The 21,225-nt window shown below is 47.7% G+C and overlaps 1 protein-coding gene across 2 annotated transcripts in view; it reads left to right on the top strand.

Annotated features, from left to right (window-relative positions):
* The window catches only part of TMCC2 (transmembrane and coiled-coil domain family 2), an 84,428-nt gene that overhangs the window by 16,857 nt on the left and 46,346 nt on the right, over nucleotides 1-21,225 (top strand). Inside the window, exon 3 of one of the 2 annotated variants that reach the window (XM_030561562.1) lies at nucleotides 2,249-2,755. The exons of the other annotated variant lie outside the window; for it this stretch is intronic. Coding sequence (XP_030417422.1) covers nucleotides 2,249-2,755 — 507 coding nt within the window. The remainder of the gene's footprint in view (nucleotides 1-2,248; nucleotides 2,756-21,225) is intronic. 2 annotated transcript variants of the gene reach the window in all.

The following is a 21,225-nucleotide window of genomic DNA, read 5'->3' on the forward strand; positions in this document are numbered from 1 at the left end:
TTGTTTACTTTCCTCTCCAGGTTATATTCTGGCGTGGAGATCTCCCGAACATCTCCCAACCATCTCCCCTAACTTCCTAGTTTAAAGCTCTCTTGATGAGGTCGGCGAGCCTCCATCCTAGAATTCTATTTCCCTCCTTGCTTAGATGAAGTCCATCTTGAGCGAACAGTCGTCTATCAGTAAATGCTTCCCAGTGACCGTACATCCCAAAGCCCTCCTTATAACACCACTCCCTAAGCCATCTGTTGATCGCCATAATCTTGTCACTCCTTCGTCGCCCCGCTCTAGGAACCGGCAGAATCCCACTGAAGATCACCTGAGCCTTGATGTCTTTGAGCCTCTTCCCCAGTCTGGCATAGTCCTCCTTGATACAGTCCAGCGAGTAACTAGCCGTATCATTCGTTCCCATATGAAGGATAATCAACGGAGTCTTTCCCGCTCCTGCTAAGATCGTATTCAGCCTCTGGTCCACATCCTGTATCTTAGCCCCTGGCAGACAGCACACCCTTCTGTTCTCCCGATCAGGTCTAGTTACAGGCCTATCTACTCTTCTCAGTAAAGAGTCTCCAATCACGTAGACTTGCCTTTTCCTGGCGACAGTGCGATTCTGCGGTCTATCCCCCACAGCAGGTGGTCGCAATTCCTTTCGATTTGTATTCGCCCTTACAGTCCTCCTAGGGCTCATACTTGGTGTCGCCTCCATTGACTCCTCCCCTCCTTCTGCAGGACTAGCTGCTCGCCTCTTCTTCCTCGCCCTTTGTCCTTCAGCAGCCTGCTGTGCTCCATCTTCATTTCCCAACTCAGCAAACCTGTTCCTGAGTTCTATTTCTCCATCGCTGGCCCGTCTTTTCCTCTGCCTGGTTCTCCTAGTCACATGCTTCCACCGTCTACTTTCCTCACCCAGCAGCCCCTCCTCAGAGTCCTTTGGTCCTGCTTCTATCAGCTCGTCTGAGCTTGTCTCCTGTGCCTCATCATGTCTGTGTTCCATCATCTGCTCAAATCCCCTTCTAAACTCAGCCAGAGTTTCCACTTGCATCTCCAGTCCCCTTACCTTTTCCTCCAGCAGCTCTATCAGGCGGCACTTCATGCAGATGAAACTCCTTTCAGGTGCTCCCTCTGGCCTCTCTTCTTCCATAACCTTGCCTCATTGTGAATCATAACTGGCTCCTTTCTATGAGAGCAAAGCCCACTGGATGGTCAGCGGATGGCGCCCTTGCCATGCCACAACATTGTCCTCCTTGACTATTGAGGCTGTTACATAAGCGTATAGGGCCATCAGTCTAGCAAGGCCAATATCCTGCCTCCCATGGTGGCCAATGCATAGTGCTTCAAAGGAAGGAGAATCCCTCTGCCCAGAATGCCTGTTGTGCAATGCTGTATCTGGTATCTAGAGGAGTAAACTCCTCCCTGACCCCTGCAAGGTGTATCAAAGCTAGGTTTGACTTAAATGTCTGCAACTTGAACTGGTCTGGAGGTTTGGCAATAGCAGCACTTTGTGCTGCTGTGCGCAGGACTGGCATGTTCTTCTCACAGGCCTGTAGAACTTAGCACTTATTATCTGGGAAGAGCAAGCAGAGATAAGCAACAGGACCTCCACAGCATAGTGTGAATAGGGGAGGCAATGGTACTGTTCTGCTAAAAGAAGGAGGGGTTGAGGGGTGCAGTGGGGAACTGGACAAAGGGAAAGGCACCAACATTAGGATCTGGTTGGTTTTGCCACCCAGGATGGGGAGAGGAGGGATCCTTATTGAAATGCAAGGAGGGCAGAGAAGACTTGCAAAAATACGGGGCTTGGGGAAACTGACATGCAAAAGAAAAACCTGTGTGGGAAGAACATAGACCTGAGAATGCCAAGTTACAGGTTCCACACCAGCCTTCATTCACGTTGTTGTGCCTGCGTGCTGCAAGGAGCTGCTGTCAGCAGCGTGAAATCTTTCTAAAGCACATGCTGAAGTGCCCAGGTACAGTACAGTCCCAGCCTTCTGAAAGCCCTCCAGCCGTGCAGGGAGGCAGTGTCTTCTTTTACATGATCCCAGTGTTATTTAGTGGATTTCACTGAAGCTGCACCACTTTACACCCGTAGACAGTTTGGCCCCATGGCTGTAATGTCATTAAAGAGTATTTTTCATCTGTCATTCCATCACCGTACTATTTAGCTGCCGTATATGGACTAATTAAGAGCAGGGACATACACTCCAGGGTATAATAATAGTGGTTCGTGTGCTTTGTTTTCTCTCCTCTGTCACAGAAAATACAGCAGCTCTCAGAAGGCTCCATGTTTGGCCATGGCCTGAAGCACCTTTTCCACAGTCGCCGCAGGTCGCGGGAACGGGAGCACCAGAACTCCCAGGACTCTCTGTCGCAGCACTACGGGATGTCTGACCATGACTCCCCTGATGAGAAGGAACGCTCACCAGAGATGCACCGTGTCTCCTATGCCATGTCCCTCCACGACCTCCCCGTACGCCCCACTGCCTTCAACAGGGTGCTGCAGCAGATCCGCTCCCGCCCATCCATCAAGAGAGGGAGCAGCTTGCACAGCGGCAGCCGCCGGAGCAAAAGCAGCTCCCTTGATCCCCAGAAAGGCAGCCCCCATCTGGTCCGGAAGGCGCCCCAGGATAGTAGCCTCACAGCCATATTGCATCAGCACCAAGGCCGGCCAAGGTCTTCATCCGCCACAGACACCGCCATCTTGCTGGCTGAGAGTGGGGCTGTGTATCTCCTCCCAGAGGAGTCGGAGTGCCTCACCGACAAGGTAGGCTAACCATGGAAAAACGTAAGCCTGGCAGTGCCTGGCCCACTCCTCGCGAGAAATCAAATGAGGCCCGCAGAGTTCTACCATGCAGTGACCCCATCTTTATTATAGAGGCCAGTCCCAGTATGCAGTGGTGTTTACTGATCCAAGTAGCCAGACTGTTGCTGCTGCTACCTGCTGTATCTATGGACAGTACCTCCATGTTAAAGATGCAGGAGCTGCCGTCTGCTCCATTTTAAGCAAATTAGGTGCATTCCTCAGGCTCTATGCAGATTGCCAATGTGACTCTCATTGTTTTGGGCATTAATGCTAGGAAATAAGAGATTGTCTGATGGCTGCAACTGTCAGCGTCTCCATAGGATTAAACCCTGTAGCATCCTTAATAGGCCCTATTTTTGATGTGGTGGTTGCGCATTGTTCAGAAGATGAACTAGGGGATTGTTAGTCTGCTCTAGAGAGGTCACGGGGCCCAAGAGCCTATAGCCTGAAGAGTATAGAATGATGGGATCCTATCTGGGGTATGCAGCATCCTGTAGAGAGGTACTCAGCCTGTGCTGCTCCTTGCATGTACCCTGTCTGACCCTATTGCGCCATTGCTTGCTTTGTGGGGAGTGTTGGGATCATCTTTCAGAAGCGCGCCCCCCCCCACACACGCGCACGCACGCACGCACGCGCGCACACACACACACACACACACACACACACACACACACACACGTACATCCGGCCCTTGGAGTTGCTGTTTTTGGAAAGTCCCTTCATGAAGCGTCACTGCCAGTCATCCCTTCAGAGGGTGATTTCAGCCATGGGAATTTCCAGGCAACTTTGTAGCCAGGAGGAGCTTGATCCAATTCCTCCTGCTGTTAACCAGCCCTGAGTCAATGCAGCAGGACCTGGGGATGGTGTCTGTGGGTGGGAGGCAGCCAGGAGGGAAAATGCATGCGTCCTGCAGTCACGCGGAGGATATCAGAATAAAAGTAAAAAGATTGGGTGGGGAGGAATGTGGTTGTCTTCCCCACCCCCTTCCCCAATCTTTGCAGCTTGTCTGCAGAAGCATGCCCAGGTCAATGTATTATCCAGAAAGCCTGATGCACCATAACCAGCCGCTTCTCATAGCTCACATAGTGGCCACTCAGCTAATGTCAGACTGTGGGCTCCTGCTTAAACCCTGTAGTCTCTGGGCGGGAGTCTTTTAGCTCATAACGAGAACATCATCTGCTCAATAACTTCTCCTCCTACTAGGGTTCGCCTCAATGCCTATTTTTAACTCATAACTCATCTCCCCTTTGCAATCATTTTGATTTAATGAACTCATCAGCTGGCTTTTTGGGCAGTCATGGTCTTATTTGTCTGGATGTTTTGTTACACGACACCGTTCTGCTCTGAGTTACTGCTGTGCGAACCCCTTTGGGGAGTGCATGGGTGTAACTGAGACAGGCTTTGGCTCCAGATCTTCAGCCTTATGCATGCAGGCTGATTCGGAGAGTGAAAATTCGTAGATTGCAAGGCCAGAAGGGACCACTGTAATCATCTAGTCTGACCCCCTGTGTAACCCAGGCCAGAGAACTGCTCCAAAGTAATCCCTAGAGCAGAGCGTTTAGAAAGACCTCCAATTTGATATAAAAATTGTCAGTGATGGAGACTCCACCGCGACCCTTGGTAAATTTTTCCAGGGGCTATTTACTGTCACCCTTTAAAATGTACTCCTTATATTCAGTCTGATATCTTCAACCCAAGCCCTGTTTCTCAGATTGCCCTGCCACTCGTGGCCCCTGGGTGCCAGGAATGGGATTTTTCTTCACAGGGTTTTTCAAGTACTCTTCAGAGCGATCTGGCAGCACATAGGGCTTGATCCTGCACCTTCAAAACCCAGAACTGAAGGCTCGAGCACCTTGCAGGATTGGACCCTTAGGGGACTGGATCTTAAGCAGCCTGCATATCAGGTGGACGCTAATAGGCAGAGATTTTCTTTCTTTCTGTCTGAGGTATTCCTGGGGGGGTCTATCATCTTGAGATCTAACCTGGCACCAAAATGCCTGTCATGGGTGCACTACAAATGCTTAGCTAGATAGAGTGAACCTTATCAGCTGCAGACCCAGATGTGCTGAAGGGATGTCCTTGTGACTGGCTGTTGGAAATCAGGTTTGCTGCTGTAAATGCCACTCAGGTAGCGAGTGTCATCAAGCTATTAGTTCCTCTGGAGCAGGGAGAGAAGAGTCTGAAGTAGGTTTGTACGCTCCCCTGAGATAGATTCTAATCCTGCTCCCAATAGCTCCAGTGGGAAGAGGTTCAAGTCTTATGTACAACTCTCCTTCCGCCCCCAGAGCAATGAGGTGAATAGTTCAAACGGTGCCTAGTTGACATACCAGATCCTGATCTCAGAGCCCGCTGCCTCCTCCCTCCCGTCAACAGCTTCAAAGTGCACACGTTTGATAGAGCCCTGCTGAAAAGTAGAGTACCCCAAGCACCTTTGAAAAGAGGATGCCTTTCCGCCGAGGAAGAAGCTGCTGTAATTATCCCAGTCCGTGCGATGAATTTTAATGCTAGCTAGCAGCTCATCTGGTTTTGGTGGCTGCTGGCTGTTTCGGAATGTCTCTGGGTGAAATGAAGGTGAGGAATGTGCCATTGCATATTCCCAGGACGGGGATTTGTGAGAGAGAGAAGGGGATCTTGCGGAGAGCCGTATAATCCTGCATAAGGACTTTAGCAGCTTTTAAGAACCAAACTGCTTTGAGAACAATGGACTGTGTGGTCATTTCACCCAAGGAGTGCCATGTCACTTGACTGCTAAGCCATCTGTCCCCATGGCTTTTTCTAACATGCTGCCCGTTGTTCCATGATTAAGTTTTCCCATAAAGTAGCTGCAGCAAGGAGGGAAGCAGAGTCAAAGATACAGTTATTTACCATAGGATCGTAAATGGAGAATGCCTGTTAAATCATCCAGTCCATTCCCTTCCAGTAGGAGGAAATAGCCTCATGATAGAGGAGAGGAATTAAACAGCTGCAGTGATGGGTTGTTAGCCCAATGATTAAGAACAGTATGGACTATGGAGTAAAGCACTGGACTGGGAGTCAGAAGACTGGGGCACTATTCCCAGTTCCACCTGTGACCTGGGTAGTCACGTTGCTGCTCTGTGCCTCAGTTTCCCCTCCCATCTGTTGTCTCTTTAGGTTGTAAACTCATTGCAGTGGGACTCTATCTCCCTCTTTGTGTCTGCAGTGCCCCGTGCCATAATAATACCTAGCTCTTACATAGCTCTTTTCATCCTAGGTCATAAATTGGGCTATCCTTACAGTTAGAAAGTGTTTCCCAATAACTAACCTAAATCTCCTCCGCTGCAGATTAAGCCCACTACTTCTTGTCCTACCTTCAGTGACTGTGCCTTCAGTGACTGTGGAGAACAAGGGTATATCTACACTATGGGATTATTCCGATTTTACATAAACTGGTTTTGTAAAACAGACTGTATAAAGTCGAGTGCACGCGGCTACACTAAGGACATTAATTCGGTGGTGTGCGTCCATGGTCCGAGGTTAGCGTCGATTTCTGGAGCGTAGCACTGTGGGTAGCTATTCTGTAGCTATCCCGTAGTTCCTGCAGTCTCCCCCGCCCCTTGGAATTCTGGGTTGAGATCCCAGTGCCTGATGGGGCAAAAATCATTGTCGCAGGTGGTTCTGGGTAAATGTCGTCACTCATTCCTTCCTCCGGGAAAGCAACGGCAGACAATCATTTCGCGCCCTTTTTCCCTGGATTGCCCTGGCAGATGCCATAGCACGGCAACCATGGAGCCCGTTCAGCTTTTTTTTTACTGTCACCGTATGTGTACTGGATGCCGCTAACAGATGCGTTACTGCAGCACTACACAGCAGCATTCGTTTGCTTTTGCGTGATAGCAGAGACGGTTATCAGTCGTTCTGTACCGTCTGCTGCCATTGTAAATTGGCAGTAAGATGACGGTTACCTGTCATTCTGTACTGTCTGCTGCTGTCATGGGTGCCCCTGGCTGAGGTCGGCTGGGGGCGCAAAGGCAAAACTGGGAATGACTCCCCGAGTCAATCCCTCCTTTTTGGTTTCTAAAAATAGAGTCAGTCCTGCCTAGAATATGGGGCAAGTGTACTAGAGAACCAGTGTATCAGAGAGCACAGCTGCTCCGTGTCAGATCCCACAAAAATGATGAGCTGCATGCCATTCACGGGAGGTACCTCTGCAACAACCCCACCCGTTGCTTCCCTCCTCCCCCAACCTTCCTGGGCTACCGTGGCAGTGTTCCCCCCATTTGTGTCATGAAGTTATAAAGAATGCAGGAATAAGAAAGAGTGACTTGTTAGTGAGATAAAATGAGGGGGAGGCAGCCTCCCACTGCTATGACAGTCCAGGCAGGACATTAAGCAGTGCGGGGCAGAGGAGCCCAGCATCCTGCTGCTATGACAGTCCAGGCAGTACAGAATCTTTTCTTTACACAGGAAAGGGAGAAGGCTGATGGAGCTCAGCCCCCAGTTGCTATGATGAGGACGGTTACCTGCCGTTCTGTACCATCTACTGGGAATGACCAGGAATCATTCCTATTTTTACCCAGGCATCCCCGGCCAGCCTCACCTGAGGCCAGCCAGGAGCACTCACGGGCTAATGGTGACAACAGATATCAGTCATATTGTACCGTCTGCCACCGGGAAGGGAAGAAGAGTGGATACTGCTCTTCACTGCTGCGGCATCGCATCTACCACCAGCATTCAGTAGACATAGAGTGACATTGAAAAAAGTCAAGAAACGATTTCTTTCCCTTTTCTTTCACGTGGTGGGGGGAGGGAGTAAATTGACGAGCTATACCCTGAACCACGCCGAACAATGTGTTTGGACCTACAGGCACTGGGAGCTCAGCCAAGAATGCAAATAGTTTTCGGAGACTGCTGTGGACTGTGGGATAGCTGGAGACCTCAGTACCCCCTCCCTCCCTCCATGAGCATCCATTTGATTCTTTGGCTTTCCGTTACGCTTGTCACGCAGCACTGTGTAGCCTGGAGATTTTTTTCAAACACTTTGGCATTTCGTCTTCTGTAATGGAGCTCTGATAGAACAGATTTGTCTCCCCATACAGCGATCAGATCCAGTATCTCCCGTACGGTCCATGCTGGAGCTCTTTTTGGATTTGGGACTGCATTGCCACCCATGCTGATCAGAGCTCCATGCTGGGCAAACAGGAAATGTAATTCAAAAGTTCGCGGGGCTTTTCCTGTTTACCTGGCCACTGCATGTGAGTTCAGCTTGCTATCCAAAGTGGTCACAGTGGTGCACTGTGGGATACCGACCGGAGGCCAATACCGTCGATTTGCGGCCACACTAACCCTAATCCGATATGGTAATACCGATTTTAGCGCTACTCCTCTCGTTGGGGAGGAGTACAGAAACCTATTTAAAGAGCCCTTTATATCGATATAAAGGTCCTCGTAGTGTGGACGGGTGCGCCGTTAAATCGGTTTAATGCTGCTAAAATTGGTTTAAACGTGTAGTGTAGACCAGGCCCAATTGTTCACCATCTCTTTGTAACAGCCCTTAACATATTTGAAGAGTGTTAATCAGGTTCCCCCCTCAGTCTTCTTTACTCAAGACTAAACGTGCCCAGTTTTTTTTTAACCTTTCCTCATAGGTCAGATTTTCTAAACCTGTCATCATTTTTGTGTCTCCTCTGGACTTTCTCCAGTTTGTCCACATATTCCCTGAAGCACGGTGCCCAGAGCTGAACACAGTATTCCAGCTGAGGCCTCACCACTGGTGAATAGAGCAGGACAGATACCTCCTGTGTCTTTTGTATGACATCCTTGCTAATACAGCAAGAATAATAATGACCTTTTTACCAAGTATATTACATTGTTGACTCATGTTCAAGTTGTGATCCACGATAAGCCCCAGATCCTTTTCAGCAATTCTACTGCTTAACCAGCTAGTCCCGTTTTGATATTGTGCTTTTGATTTTTCCTTCCTCAGGGCAGTACTTTGCACTTCACTTTCTTGAATTTCTTCTTGTTGATTTCAGACCAATTCTTCAATGTGTTGAGGTTGTTTTAAATTCTAATCCTGTCTTCCAAAGTGCTTGCAACTTCTCCCAGCTTGGTGTCATCCACAGATTTTATAAGCATACTCTTTCCTCCATTATCCAACTAATTCATGAAAATTTTGAATAGTACTGGACTCAAGACATACCCCTGCTGGACCCCATTATATACATCTTCCTGGTTTGAGATAACTACTCTTTCAGTATGATCTTTCAACCAGTTTTGCACCCACTTTATGGTCATTTCAGCTACACCACATTGCTCTAGTTTGCTTATGAGAATGTCGTGTTGCAACTGTGTCAAAATCAGAATCCACCACTTCTCCCATTGCCACTAGGTCAGTAACCCTGTCAAAGAGGGAAGTTTAGTTGGTTTGGCCCTATTTGTTCTTGACAAATCCATGGATCTTCACTCCCATTCCTGAGCTCTAACTACCAGAAACACATCCCTCCCAGGGCTGACAACAGAACCCAGGAATCCTGGCTCCTAATCTTCTGTGTTAACCACTAAACCACACTGCCTTCCACACTAAGGTATAAGATCCAGGAATCCTGACTCCCATTCTCTGCTGTAACTACCAGACTTCACATCCTCTCCAGAATTGGGAACAAAACTTGGAAGTCCTCACGCCTGCATCTAATCTTCACTTTCCCTCTCTCTCACTGTAAACAAACAGCTGTGTCTGCCTGGAGCAGGCGACCTGGAGAGACGCTGGCTCTTGCTCCAATGAGTCCGAGCTTGGAAAGACATCAAGGATGCCAACTGGTTTATTTGCCTGGAAGGGATCGGGATAAGCAAGGGCTGCATTTATAGCCAATTGTTTTAAAGATGAAATTCTGGGTCCCAGACAGAGAAAGAGAGAGAGCTCTGATTTGTTTTATTATTCTAGCAGGACCCAGAGACCTGAATCAGGATTGGGGCCGCACTATGCTGGGCAATGTACCAAAAATCTCTGTCCCAAGGAACTTACTTATCATGAGAATTCTTCATACTGGAAGAATTAACGTTTTGCAGGAGAGATCAGAGCAGATGCACTGGAACCCCTGCCACTCTACTCTGTGCCCCCACAAGCATCCAGGAGGAGTGGAGAGAAAGGGGAAATGGACCACGTTCCATCCCAGCAGCCAACCATGCAGGGGAGGAGTGGAAAGTGCTATAGGGCCAGCTGATGATTATTTCCATTTCTCTGCTGTGTCACTTCCTTCAGAACTGTTTCATCATTAGCCTTTATTGTGTCATTATTTTTTTTGATTTTCTCTTTCTTTCTTTCTTAGTTGTTTGTTATTACGATGCAGCCAGCTTGGCATGAGCCACTGAATGGAGTGCACAGTTAATAAATCAATCCAGCAATCCCCCAAGACATTACATCCTTGGTTTTGCAAAAAGGCCTTGATCCTGGAAGTCCTAGCACCAGGCTCAGCAGGGAGTGCAGGGTGGTGGTTGTGCTCCCGGGCATGCATGAGCAGAGGCTATGTAAGGTTGTATGCTGTGTGTAGCACAGTGCATTGAGCATGCCCACCCTGGCATGCCACTTTCTTACTTGGCAGAGTTCAGGTTTAAAAAGGGGGCGTAGACCTGGGTGTGTCTCAGGAGACATGAGCTCAAGTGGGACCCATATCCTGCTTAGTGGGCACTAAGCTCCATGCTCCTATCTCAGGCCTCCCTCCTGCTCCTGTGGCAGCATCTCATTAATGCAAGATCCAGGTCCTCCACACTCCCCTGGCCTGTTCAGCACAGTTCATGGAGTATTCCCTGCCTACATGGTACAGGATCAAACACACAGGGTAGGGGGTTGAGTCTCCTACCTCCAGACCTCAGGCACCTGTAGGCCGAGATTTCCTGAAGGCCTTCGTGCTGGGTCAGCAATAAACACAGCCAACAGAAATATGCAGACAGGGTAAGTGGCTGCAAATTGGGACTGTCCAAAGTGATTTTTAAATTGCTTTGCACGTAGCTAATAGAGAGGATGATATTTCCATCTAGCATTTAACCATCTTAATTATGAAACTGTGCAGATTAACACAGCTGCACAGCACTCCGAGGACAAAGTGCAGCCAGTGAGGGAAGTGACACATGCTTGTTACTTGGGAACAGCTTTCAACTCTGTTGCCTCTGAATGACTGGGAGGAGATGCTTTTATTGTTCACTTCATTCTCAGGCACAGTTGCCCAGTGCACCAGACTGTCACTCTGGGAGCCGTGGTTCAAAGCAGATTCAGGATCTCTTGTGTAATGATTTTGGTGGTCTCAGCTGCACACTCGGCAGACCTGACTGAAATGCTACTCGCTCACACAGCAGCATCGCCAACCCCAAAACTCACTAATCTGGCCCTCAAAAATCAGGAACATGCCTTAAAAATAATATAGTTTGGATTCTTTTGATTTGCCTTCTGCGTTTTGACCCTTTAGGGTTCCTATGTTCAAGATTTTCCCCACAGTCATGAGGGCTGGAAACTTATTTTTGCTTTAGATGAAAGCTGAGATGCGCATGGGATAACATGACTCCAGGAGCTGGGACTTTAAGAAAAAGACCAAATATTGCAAGACTCGTAATAAATCACAAGAGTTGGCAACACTGTTTGGCCTCAGGAACAGTCGGGAACTGGAATAGCAGCCCTAGCTTGAGATACTTGGGGAGAGCTGGGTATGTGAAGATGCTGGGGGCAGAACTAGAGGAAGAAAAGATGGTCAGGATTGGAATGAATTGGCAGAGCTGTGGGGCTGGTCTAGGATTCGAAAAGCAGGCTGCTGCCAGGCAGAGGTGAGGTGAGGACCCCAGGTTTGGAAGATTAGGAATGGCTGCAGATCTGGACTGAAGAATGTGGGCAGAGATGAGGTGGTGGAGAGGCCTGGAATAGCAAGGGGGTGATGAGGATGGTGATACAGGTCTGGATTCAGGTGCATCGGGTAGGTGGCAGGTCTGGGCTGAGGTGCTTTGGGGTTCCGGGCTGGATTAACAAGGATTGCTGTATGCTAGGATGGAGTTCCAGGGATGAACTAGTAGGGGTGGTGCAGGTCAGGCTCCAGGTGCACTGGCCGAGCAGTGGGGTGGGGCAGGGCAGGACAGGGCTGGAGTGGCAGAGTGAATGTGCATTAGGTTCAGTGTGAGCCATTTGCACTCTGCATAGCTCTATGCAGAGTGGTCCTTGTCTTATAGCAAGCAACAAAATTCACATAATCCACAATTTCACAACAAGAAATAAAAAAGGTCATTACAACAGATCCTTGCACTCACACCAGTAATGGCTTGGCAGAGCCCCAAAGATGAAAAACTAGTTCCCTGGCCCCAATCCTCAGTGTTTTGTTCATTTTCATGGCCCGGATCTCTTTGCTGATGAATGCAGATACAGCTTTACCTGCTCAAATGGGAGCTTACGATTTCAGATGTCAACTTTCTGTTCCAAGCTAATATCATTCAATAACACAGCGGCCTCCTGGCAACCTGATTTGTATAGTCAGAAGAAAGGGATCCAGGATAGCAGACAGATGGATTTTGGCAGCCCTGGCCCATGATTGTTCCTTTGGTGCCTGAACTGAATTTCTCTCTCTATATTGTACTGAATCTCTGAGGAATGAAATATGACCTGGACCCTTCCGTTGCCTGATGAGGCAATGGAAACAATAAAAACAAGAGACTTTTGTTTGTTTGTTTTGCAGTCTGCATTTGGCTTTTTCTGTGTACATACTTCGAGCTGCGGCAACAATGAAAGCTCTAGGAACATGTGCTCACACACATACACACACATATATACACCGAGTCATACATGAATAGATCTGGACACAGTTACGCACAGACACAGACACACACCGATGCACACAGAGTTGCACACACAAATTAAAAAACACACAGAGGGACACACACTCACACTGAGAGATGTAGACACAACCTCACAGACACACACAGGTCTTACACGCTCTTCCACTGTCTTACAAATACACACACAGATACTCGCATGATACTCACTAGCCCATGTTCACAAACTCACTCACTCGTCTGCACATACTCGTTCAGACACAGACATGCTCTTAGAAGCACACAGACCTGTATACATACACACGCGCCTTCAAACCAGTGTAGTGTGTAAATTCACTCCCTCCTGAAGGCTCCTTTGCAGAGCCCTAGCAGCGTAAAAAGGAACTTACTGGACATGGGAATCCATTCTGGCCCCCTGTGTTATGTGTTTTGCTTCTGGCCTTTTTTATGGTGTAGGATTGGCCTTTGCTGCAGCACCCAGCCTCACTGACCCCTGCTTGCTTGCTACAAGAGTTTCATACCAGCGTAGTTCAGACTGATATATCAGAACTTGAAAACAAAGCGGGGCTCATGTCAGCGGATAAGGCTGCATAAACGAACACAAAAAAGGCAGATGGATAATTAAAGGCACACAAGACAAAGAAAAATAAGATTAAAGGTGATATTGTGGTGGAGAGGCCTTCTTAGGGCAATGGGAACAATAAGTGTGTTCTAGGAAGAAAAGAGCTCTGTAATATTAACTCTCTCACCTTTATTATTTGTCCATAGCCTTGGGAAAAAATAAAGCCTCCTGTTTGAAATTAATCCACAGTCTTTTCTTTAGTGACCCCTTTTGTGCTAGGTGGCAGTTTTTCTACAGGCAGGAAATTGGCTGCTCCTCTCTGGTGTGATGCATGGTGCAATCTGATGGACTGTTCAGATGGATGGAATCTGAATGAAAATTGCAGTCGAGACACATGAGGGTCCAGCAGTAGTGAAAGGGTTAATAAACACATATGCATGAATGCTTATCTTTACATATACATCCTCACGCTCCCCCCGTTACATTTAAGCATATTTACATATTCATTGATGCACCCCCACACACAAATACTCACATGCTCTTACACATTCATGCACTTAAAATACTTACGCAAATATGCATATACACACGTGCACTTCCACAGTACAAACCCACAAATTGCAGAGCGGTCAGAACGATCTCAGTACCAACTCCCTGTCACCACTCTGCCAGCCTGGGCTCCTGAATTTGGAGTTCTTCTTTCTTCCTTTGTTCTATCCTCATTACTGACACATGCTTCTCCAAACAGGCATCTGCCTGCTGGGGTGTGAAGAAAACTCTCCAGAACCTTTGGTCTTCCGAGGGTGCCATTAATAGGGGCAGGGTAGGCTGAGGGGGAAGAACACCAGAGCTCTTTGGGGCAGGACTGTCTTTTTGCTCTGTGTTCATACAGCACAATGGGGTCCTGCCCCATGACTGGAGCGCCTTAAGTGTTACTGCAAAACAAATATTAATAAAGGGTGAATATCCGTATTGAAACTGGGGAACGTGGAGATGGAGGGTCAAGGTCTAACTACAGAGCTTGATTCTTCCCTACCGCTCTTTTGGAGTCAGCATTTATGTCTCTGCAGAGTGGGCATAAAATATACCCCAGATCCACACGGGAGCATTTGACACCCACTCTGCACAAGGATAAATGCCTGCACAAGGTGCCCTGCAGGGGAGAACTGGGCTCAGGGGTGCTAAGAACTACATGGCGTGCAGGAATGCTGCCCTTTGCTCCTTTGACATCCTGGTTCACCCTCAGAGGGAGGGAGGAGAAAAGAAGGACAGAACAAGAAAACCTTTAGTATCCACGGAAAAGTACCGGGTGACCTGCGAAAGGGGATTTCTCCATCACATCAGAGTCCATGACAGACAAGGCCATAAATTATTTTCCCCTGTATCTAGCCTGTTTTAAGTGTTAGTCAGAAAGGTGCTTCTTTTCTCTAAAGCCATGTGGCATCTAGTCATGCATTTCAGCAGTGTAGATTTCTAACTGTAATTAAGCTGATGGCTGTGGCCTGAGAGAATGCACCGGCTGGTGTCTGGGAGCCAGGAAGATTACTGTAGAGGATGCCTGCCTTGTTGGGTTTCTGCCAAAGAGCGGTCCCTTTGTTTGGGCTATAAATCAGTCCAAAGCCAGTAGCCACTCAGACTGCAGGAGTCACATGCAGGGGAGAGCCTCTCAGTATGATTAAAATGTTTTGCGCTCCCAGACTGCTGAAAATCAATAGTAAAATCATACATTGCAGGCTAAAAAATCCCCATTTCCTATGGCTAAGAAGCCCCCCAACAATTCTGCTTGTTAAAATAACCCAAACAACTCTGCTTCCTGGAGTGAAAACCCCCTGATCAAATTTGCTAGGGAGAGTTAAGACAATGAAACCACTTTCCCAGCTTGTAGAAGAGTATAGGTAGCACCTTACAGATATTTGGATGAAATTCATTCCTGTGCAGAGAGCCACTTAATTCCCACTTGAGCTCTGATATGAGGTCTTAAGTGGTACGTCGGCCTTTTGCTTTGCTCTCTGCACATGGTCGAATTTCACGCATTCATTCATTGATCATTACAATAGGACAGTATTATTATCCCTGTTTTTCCCGACAGGGCAAAGAGACACACAGGACCAACTTGTGCAGTATACTGATACAATTTAGAGCAAGACTGAACTCATAGAGGTTATTGTCTCTGTAGCATTCCCACACTCTATGTCTTGTAATGCTACTAGTATTGTCTGATGGAAATGGTTCAAGCAGTCACTCAGTTATTTCTTGAGTCACAGGGAGTTTCCACCTCTGCCAGTTTGTTCTGAATATTTTGTTTTGATTTTCAGTGGCACGTTCTGTGGTTAGGGAAAGTTTGGTGCATTCAAATGTGGTCAAAATCATGTGACTGTAAAAATTGTCTTGTCTTACTCAACATATCTGCTTCTTAGTCTCTCTGACTTAGATCCGCTTTCTCTGCTGACACAAACAAGCTGTTTATTAATATTAGTCTTGAAATTGCTTGTGCAGTTGCAGGTGAACAAGATGCATTCTGTTGTGGGTCATATATCATGGATAAAATTGGCAGCAAGGTGCCAATTGTCAAGTCTTCACTACGAAGAGAGGCAGCGGATAAGGGATGGAACCAGGACTCAGAATAGTTGGATTCTATTCCCAGCTGTGCCAGTGACATGCTGTGTGCTCACGGGTCAGTCATGTCCACTCTTGGTGCCTCTTTTTCTCCTCTCACTCTTAATCTGCTGTCTCTATTTAGATAGAAATTCTTTAGGTCGGAGGCTCTCTCTCAGCCCTATATGGATTGGTGCAGCACATAGCATAATGTGGTGCTGATCTCAGTTAGGGCTTTCAGGCACTACTGGAATACAAGTAAGAATAATAGCAGGGATAATATAAGAGGCAGAAAGACCATGGCTGGAATTTCAGATCCTGGGTGCAGTCTGTGGTACTGGATGCTCTAAATTACAATGGGGACTGTAAGTCCACAGCTGGCCCAGGATTGGGGTATATAAAGATGACTTTGTAGAGACCACCTTTTTGTTCTGTGTTTGTATAGTGCCTAGCACCAAGAGGTCCTAATGCATGACTGAGGACCTTACACACTGCAGTAATACAGATAAAAATAATATTTAATAGTGACCTTTGCCCCACGCTCTCCACAGCTGTGCTGAGCATGCCTGCTGCAGCTGAGGATCTAACTCTCGTTAATTTCAGACCAAAGAGAGGGCTTTTTCTTTTAGTACAGAAAGGGCATGAAAATGGGGTGAGTGTGGTGTGTACTCAGAAACATTAGACTAGACAGAATGCGGGCTGCAGCTGTGACCATACTGCTGGTCTTCTTATGGGCTCATTCCAGTGTTCCATGCTGACCTCGTACCATGTACATTTATGGGATTCCTTAAAATAGTGGCTAGTATTTATTATTATTTCTTGATGGTGCCGAACCAGTTTCTTGGTGGCAACTAAAGGCAGTGGATAATGCCTTTGTCTCCAGGCTGCTTGACAAACACTAGTTTATGGCATTGCTTTAGCAGGTGACCCATTTCTAACTGCTGAGACCGAGGTGACTACCAATTTATGCACGTACCTTTGGCTCTAGTCTTACCTTGCTTTCTCCCCATGCCCTAGTTTATTCATATAGGTCCTGATCCAGAAAAGCACCTAAGCACATGTTTAACTTTGAGCACATATTGTTCCATTGAAGTAAGTCCCTTCACCTGTCAGTTCTTCTGGTTCTCCCTGTGCAAAATGGGGGTGGTAATACTTATCTGCCTGCCAGGGGCAATTGTACTGCTCATGGGCTTAAATTGAAGCATGTGCTTAAAGGCCAGATTTTTAAAGGTATTCAGGTGCCTAAAGATGCAGATAGGCACCTAAAGGGATTTTCCAAAGCTCCAGGCACCCAACTCCCATTGGTTCCCATTGATTCCAGTGGGAGTTAGGCACTTATGTACCCACAAGGCTCTTATCTGCATCTTTAGGAGCCTACATACCTCTAAAATCTGGCCCTAAGTGCTTTGTTTGATCGGGCCCTATTGTGTATTGTGTAAATCTGTGAACAATCTGGGGCAAAGAGGCGTTTGTGTTACTTGTTTGTATGGTGCCCAGTACAGTGGGGATTCGGTCCCTGACTGGGGTCCATAGGTGTTACTGCAATAATAATAATAATTAGTTTTGCCCGTACCTCCATGGCAGGTAAGTCAGTATTGTTGTTCCCATTTTGCACATAGGGAAACTAAGACACCAAGGAGTGACGTGACCTGCCACTTCCAAATTCATTCTGCTCCTGAGAAGCTTGTGCAACTCCCAGTGGCACCAACAAGATGAATCCTGCTAGCTGTCTGTGTGCTGAGCTCCGATTTGCTTTCTGAATCAGGCTTGGCATGCGTCCACATGGGTAGTGATGGCTGACCCTGACCCTTTCTACCCCAGCTGTGTTGTTAGAAGCAGATTGCAATGCTGACATGCAGCTTTAATAAGAATAAACTTTTCACCCAGGCATTTCATATTGAATTTTGAGTTCATTGCATAACAGCTTAAGTATAAGAGCTGTATTAATCTTTTACATAATTGCTCAGCCTTAGCAAGTGTTCACTGAGCAGCCATTGACATTTTTCTTAATTAGGTCCCTGCAGCCCGCTGCTCGCCTTACCAAACTTAATTTAAGGCACTTCTGTTTTAAAGATCTCTGCCTATTTCCCTGCTGCCAGCCTTTTTTGACCCGGAACCCCCTCTATTGGTGACAAAATTGTTTGCACCAAGTTATTTTCTGAAATTCCGTAAATTCTGCTAAGTCCTGGTCTGGCTGGAAAGAAACAGCTGTCTGGGCTGAGCTGATATTCAGCTATGTTCTCAAAGGAGCTAGATGCCTATTACACAAGTGGTAAATAAGCCCCATCCTAGCCCCTGAAGCCAGCAGGAGTGGGATGCGTGCTACCCAGGTGAACTGGTAGGGTGGCACTCTCGTGATTGGGACAAAGACCTGGGATTCAGGCCTCTTGGGTTCTATTTCTGTCTCGCATGTGCCGTGTGATGTTAGTCAAGTCACTTACCCTCTCTGTGCCTCATTATGCCCCTCTGTAAAACTGGATAATAGTTATCTGCATCAGAGGCCAGGTTTAAGGGGGGAGGGACAGCTTAGTGATTCAAGCATTGGCCCAGTAAACCCAGGGTTGTGAGTTCAATCCTTGAGGGGCCACTTAGAGATCTGGGGCAAAAATTGGTCCTGCTAGTGAAGGCAGGGGGCTGGACTCAATGACCTTACAAGGTCCCTTCCAGTTCTAGGAGATTGGTAAATATCTTATTATTATTATGACGCTGATCTTTGTCTCCTAAGAACTGGATTGAGATCATAAAACAGCCTTCAGGTGGCAACAAGTTTTAATCAGTGTTGACATGATCTGCATTCAAAACCAGCAACCCAGAGCTGACAGGCTCATAATATAATTCATTATCTGACATTTGAGCCTCCAGTCCCTGGTAAATGAATATCTTAAAATTAGAGCAAACCTTTGTTTTCTGTTATGAATTCCTGAAATCAGAGATGAAAAGGACCTGAGAGCAGCTTCTCTAGTCCTCCTCCCAGGATGCTCCACCTACTCTACATTTTCTATTATTTTGTTTAGTCTAGAAAAACAGGCAAGTATTCAGAGTGGGATAATTATGGAATGAGATAGGGAACACTTGCTCTCTGGCTGGACGATTGCAAACAACTTCTGATGTACAGTTATTTCCCACTGCACTGAGAATTCCAGGGATTCTACATGCTTTTGCAAGACAACACGCGGCATATGCATTTTTATCTGCCAGTCAGGTAGCGAGAATCTTTATCTGCCACTTTACAATTCAATTCACTGAGTAACCGAGTCCACCTTCCCTTCTGTGAAGCTCTTTTCTCCTGGAATGCGAACACGTTTGGTATAGTTGTGAGCATCTTGTGACTAATTCAGATTTCAAGCGATTGCATTAGACTTCCTTGCGTCTGATGTAGATTTGTCTGACTGAATGTGGGTGGCTTAAAACTTTAGTTGCTCTGACTGACAGTGGCTGCATGTTCTATTTTCTTTTTCTGCTTTGGGCCACTATGATAGCTTTATGATTTGGACAGATGTCTCACTGGACACTAGGTTGAAACTGAACAACCTTTTTTCACTGGTGAGCCAAGCCAGGATCTTAAGTTTACAGCAGTGGAGGGCTAGAGTGTTTTATCCTCTGTTCCACCCAGCGCTTGGCCAACTCTCCTCTGGGCTGATCAGCCAGCAGGGTGCCTCATTTGCATCCTCTTCCTTTTTATGGTCCCCATCAAGGGCCATACTTAGGGCGTTTAGCCTCCTAAACAGAGTTAGCCCAGACCGAGCCCCAGATGCTGACACATGTAGGATTAGCTGCAGAGGTTCAGTTCATTGGTCTTTGAAATCAGACAGCAGCCCATCCTATGGTTTGAGAGGAAGGTGTAAATCCGTGTTAATGCGCCTAACCCATTGTGCAGCTCTGCACATGGGGAGAGCTTCCTCTGCGTCTTTGCAGCACATGTGCAGAGGGGGAGGAGAGAGGCTGGTTAGCAGCAGCACCACCTGCTCCTGTGCTGATGGGGGTGTTTTCTGTGCTGCAAGATGGGCTACATTCCCCAAAGCGTGGCATGTCCAGATGAGGCCAGCAGGTGTTGCTGTAGCCCATGGGAAGAACATTGGAGCGCTGCTTCCAAAGACCGTGGGAGACGCGGATTTACCATCTGCACAACCGAGCACTTTTCAAAGTGCTGGGTGATGGGAGCAGTGGCGCAGGCAGCATGGCTGGGGGAGGGTGGAGGCAGGCAGGCCATGGCGGCGGGCACACTCTGAGGAGCTTTTTCATTATCTCACTAATCTCTCCTTGGTGACCTGCCAGGCCTTCCTGAGAGAGGCCGACAGAAGGGGATTATTACCCTGCTGAGTCGGCTGCTGAGGCCCGCACAGCGCAGCCCCATTGGGTTGCGCATCTGGGAGGGAGGGATGGGAAGCATTGGCATTGTGCTCGCGGGTCCTAACCCTCCCTGGCCCTTGCTCAGACCAGATAGTGTGCAGCCATTGTCAGATTAACAGCGGCGCTGATGCAGATTGATGGCATCCTGTGTGGCTGCCGCCTCTGTGTGCAGTTGAAGAAATATTCCTTCCCCGTCCCTACGCCCTCCTCAAGAGAGGCTGCAGGAGCCGGGGACCCAAGCCAGATTTGTACATAGTGCTGCCAGAGAGCCGAGCACAAAGTCACCTGGGATTGCATTACCTGCCTGATGCGACGAGATGGTTCATGACCAGGTGAGTGCCTTCATTTCTGACTATTCCACACACACACACACCCCATCCCAGAATGCAGGATTCCTCCTACACAACTGGATGCTGTCTGTGCCTCCTTGTTTGGAAGTACGTTGTCTAGCTAAGGTGCAAGAGGGTGCACGGAATGGCCTGCAATGGAGCAAGGAACCAGAGAGTGGGACCCTCAGAGAAAGAAGCTGTTTGTACAGGGCGTGCTGTGGGGGCTTTGTGAGGAGCTAGAAAACCTTTTGCGGCCAGGTTGCTGATTCAAATCCAGCCTTCAGTGGTTGTTTCTATCCAGTGGCTGTGTGGCAGAACTCAGCCCTGTTCCTAGCAGATGGGTATTCCCACATGTGTGGGGTTCTTTAAAATAGTGGCTAGTATTTATTATTATTTCTTGATGGTGCTGAACCAGTTTCTTGATGGAAACTAAAGGCAGTGGTTAATGCCTTTGTCTCCAGGCATGGCAGGAGTCTCATCACATGCACAGTGCAGGAGATGAATGGCTTGTTGAGGTCAGGAAAGACCTTCCGTAGAGATGTGGTAGGGGTATATCTGGCTGCTGTTCCTGATGGAAAGCTGCACAGATCAGAGGCTAATGGTGGATGAGACCACGGGCTGCAGGGGGCTGAGATGGAGTGGGCTGGTTGCATCTTCTGCTTCAGACGCACCAGGAAGGAGACAAGGCCTGCTGAGTTCTTTACATAGTTATTTGGGGAGAGAGAGAAGAGGGGGGACTTCTCATCCTCATAAAAAAGACCTATTACTCCTCATTCACTCTTTGCTTCCTGCCCCTGTGGATTCTTCTGCTTTACCATCCTCAAGACTCC

This window comes from Gopherus evgoodei, chromosome 4 (assembly GCF_007399415.2).
Source record: "Gopherus evgoodei ecotype Sinaloan lineage chromosome 4, rGopEvg1_v1.p, whole genome shotgun sequence".
Taxonomy (NCBI): Eukaryota; Metazoa; Chordata; order Testudines; family Testudinidae; genus Gopherus; species Gopherus evgoodei.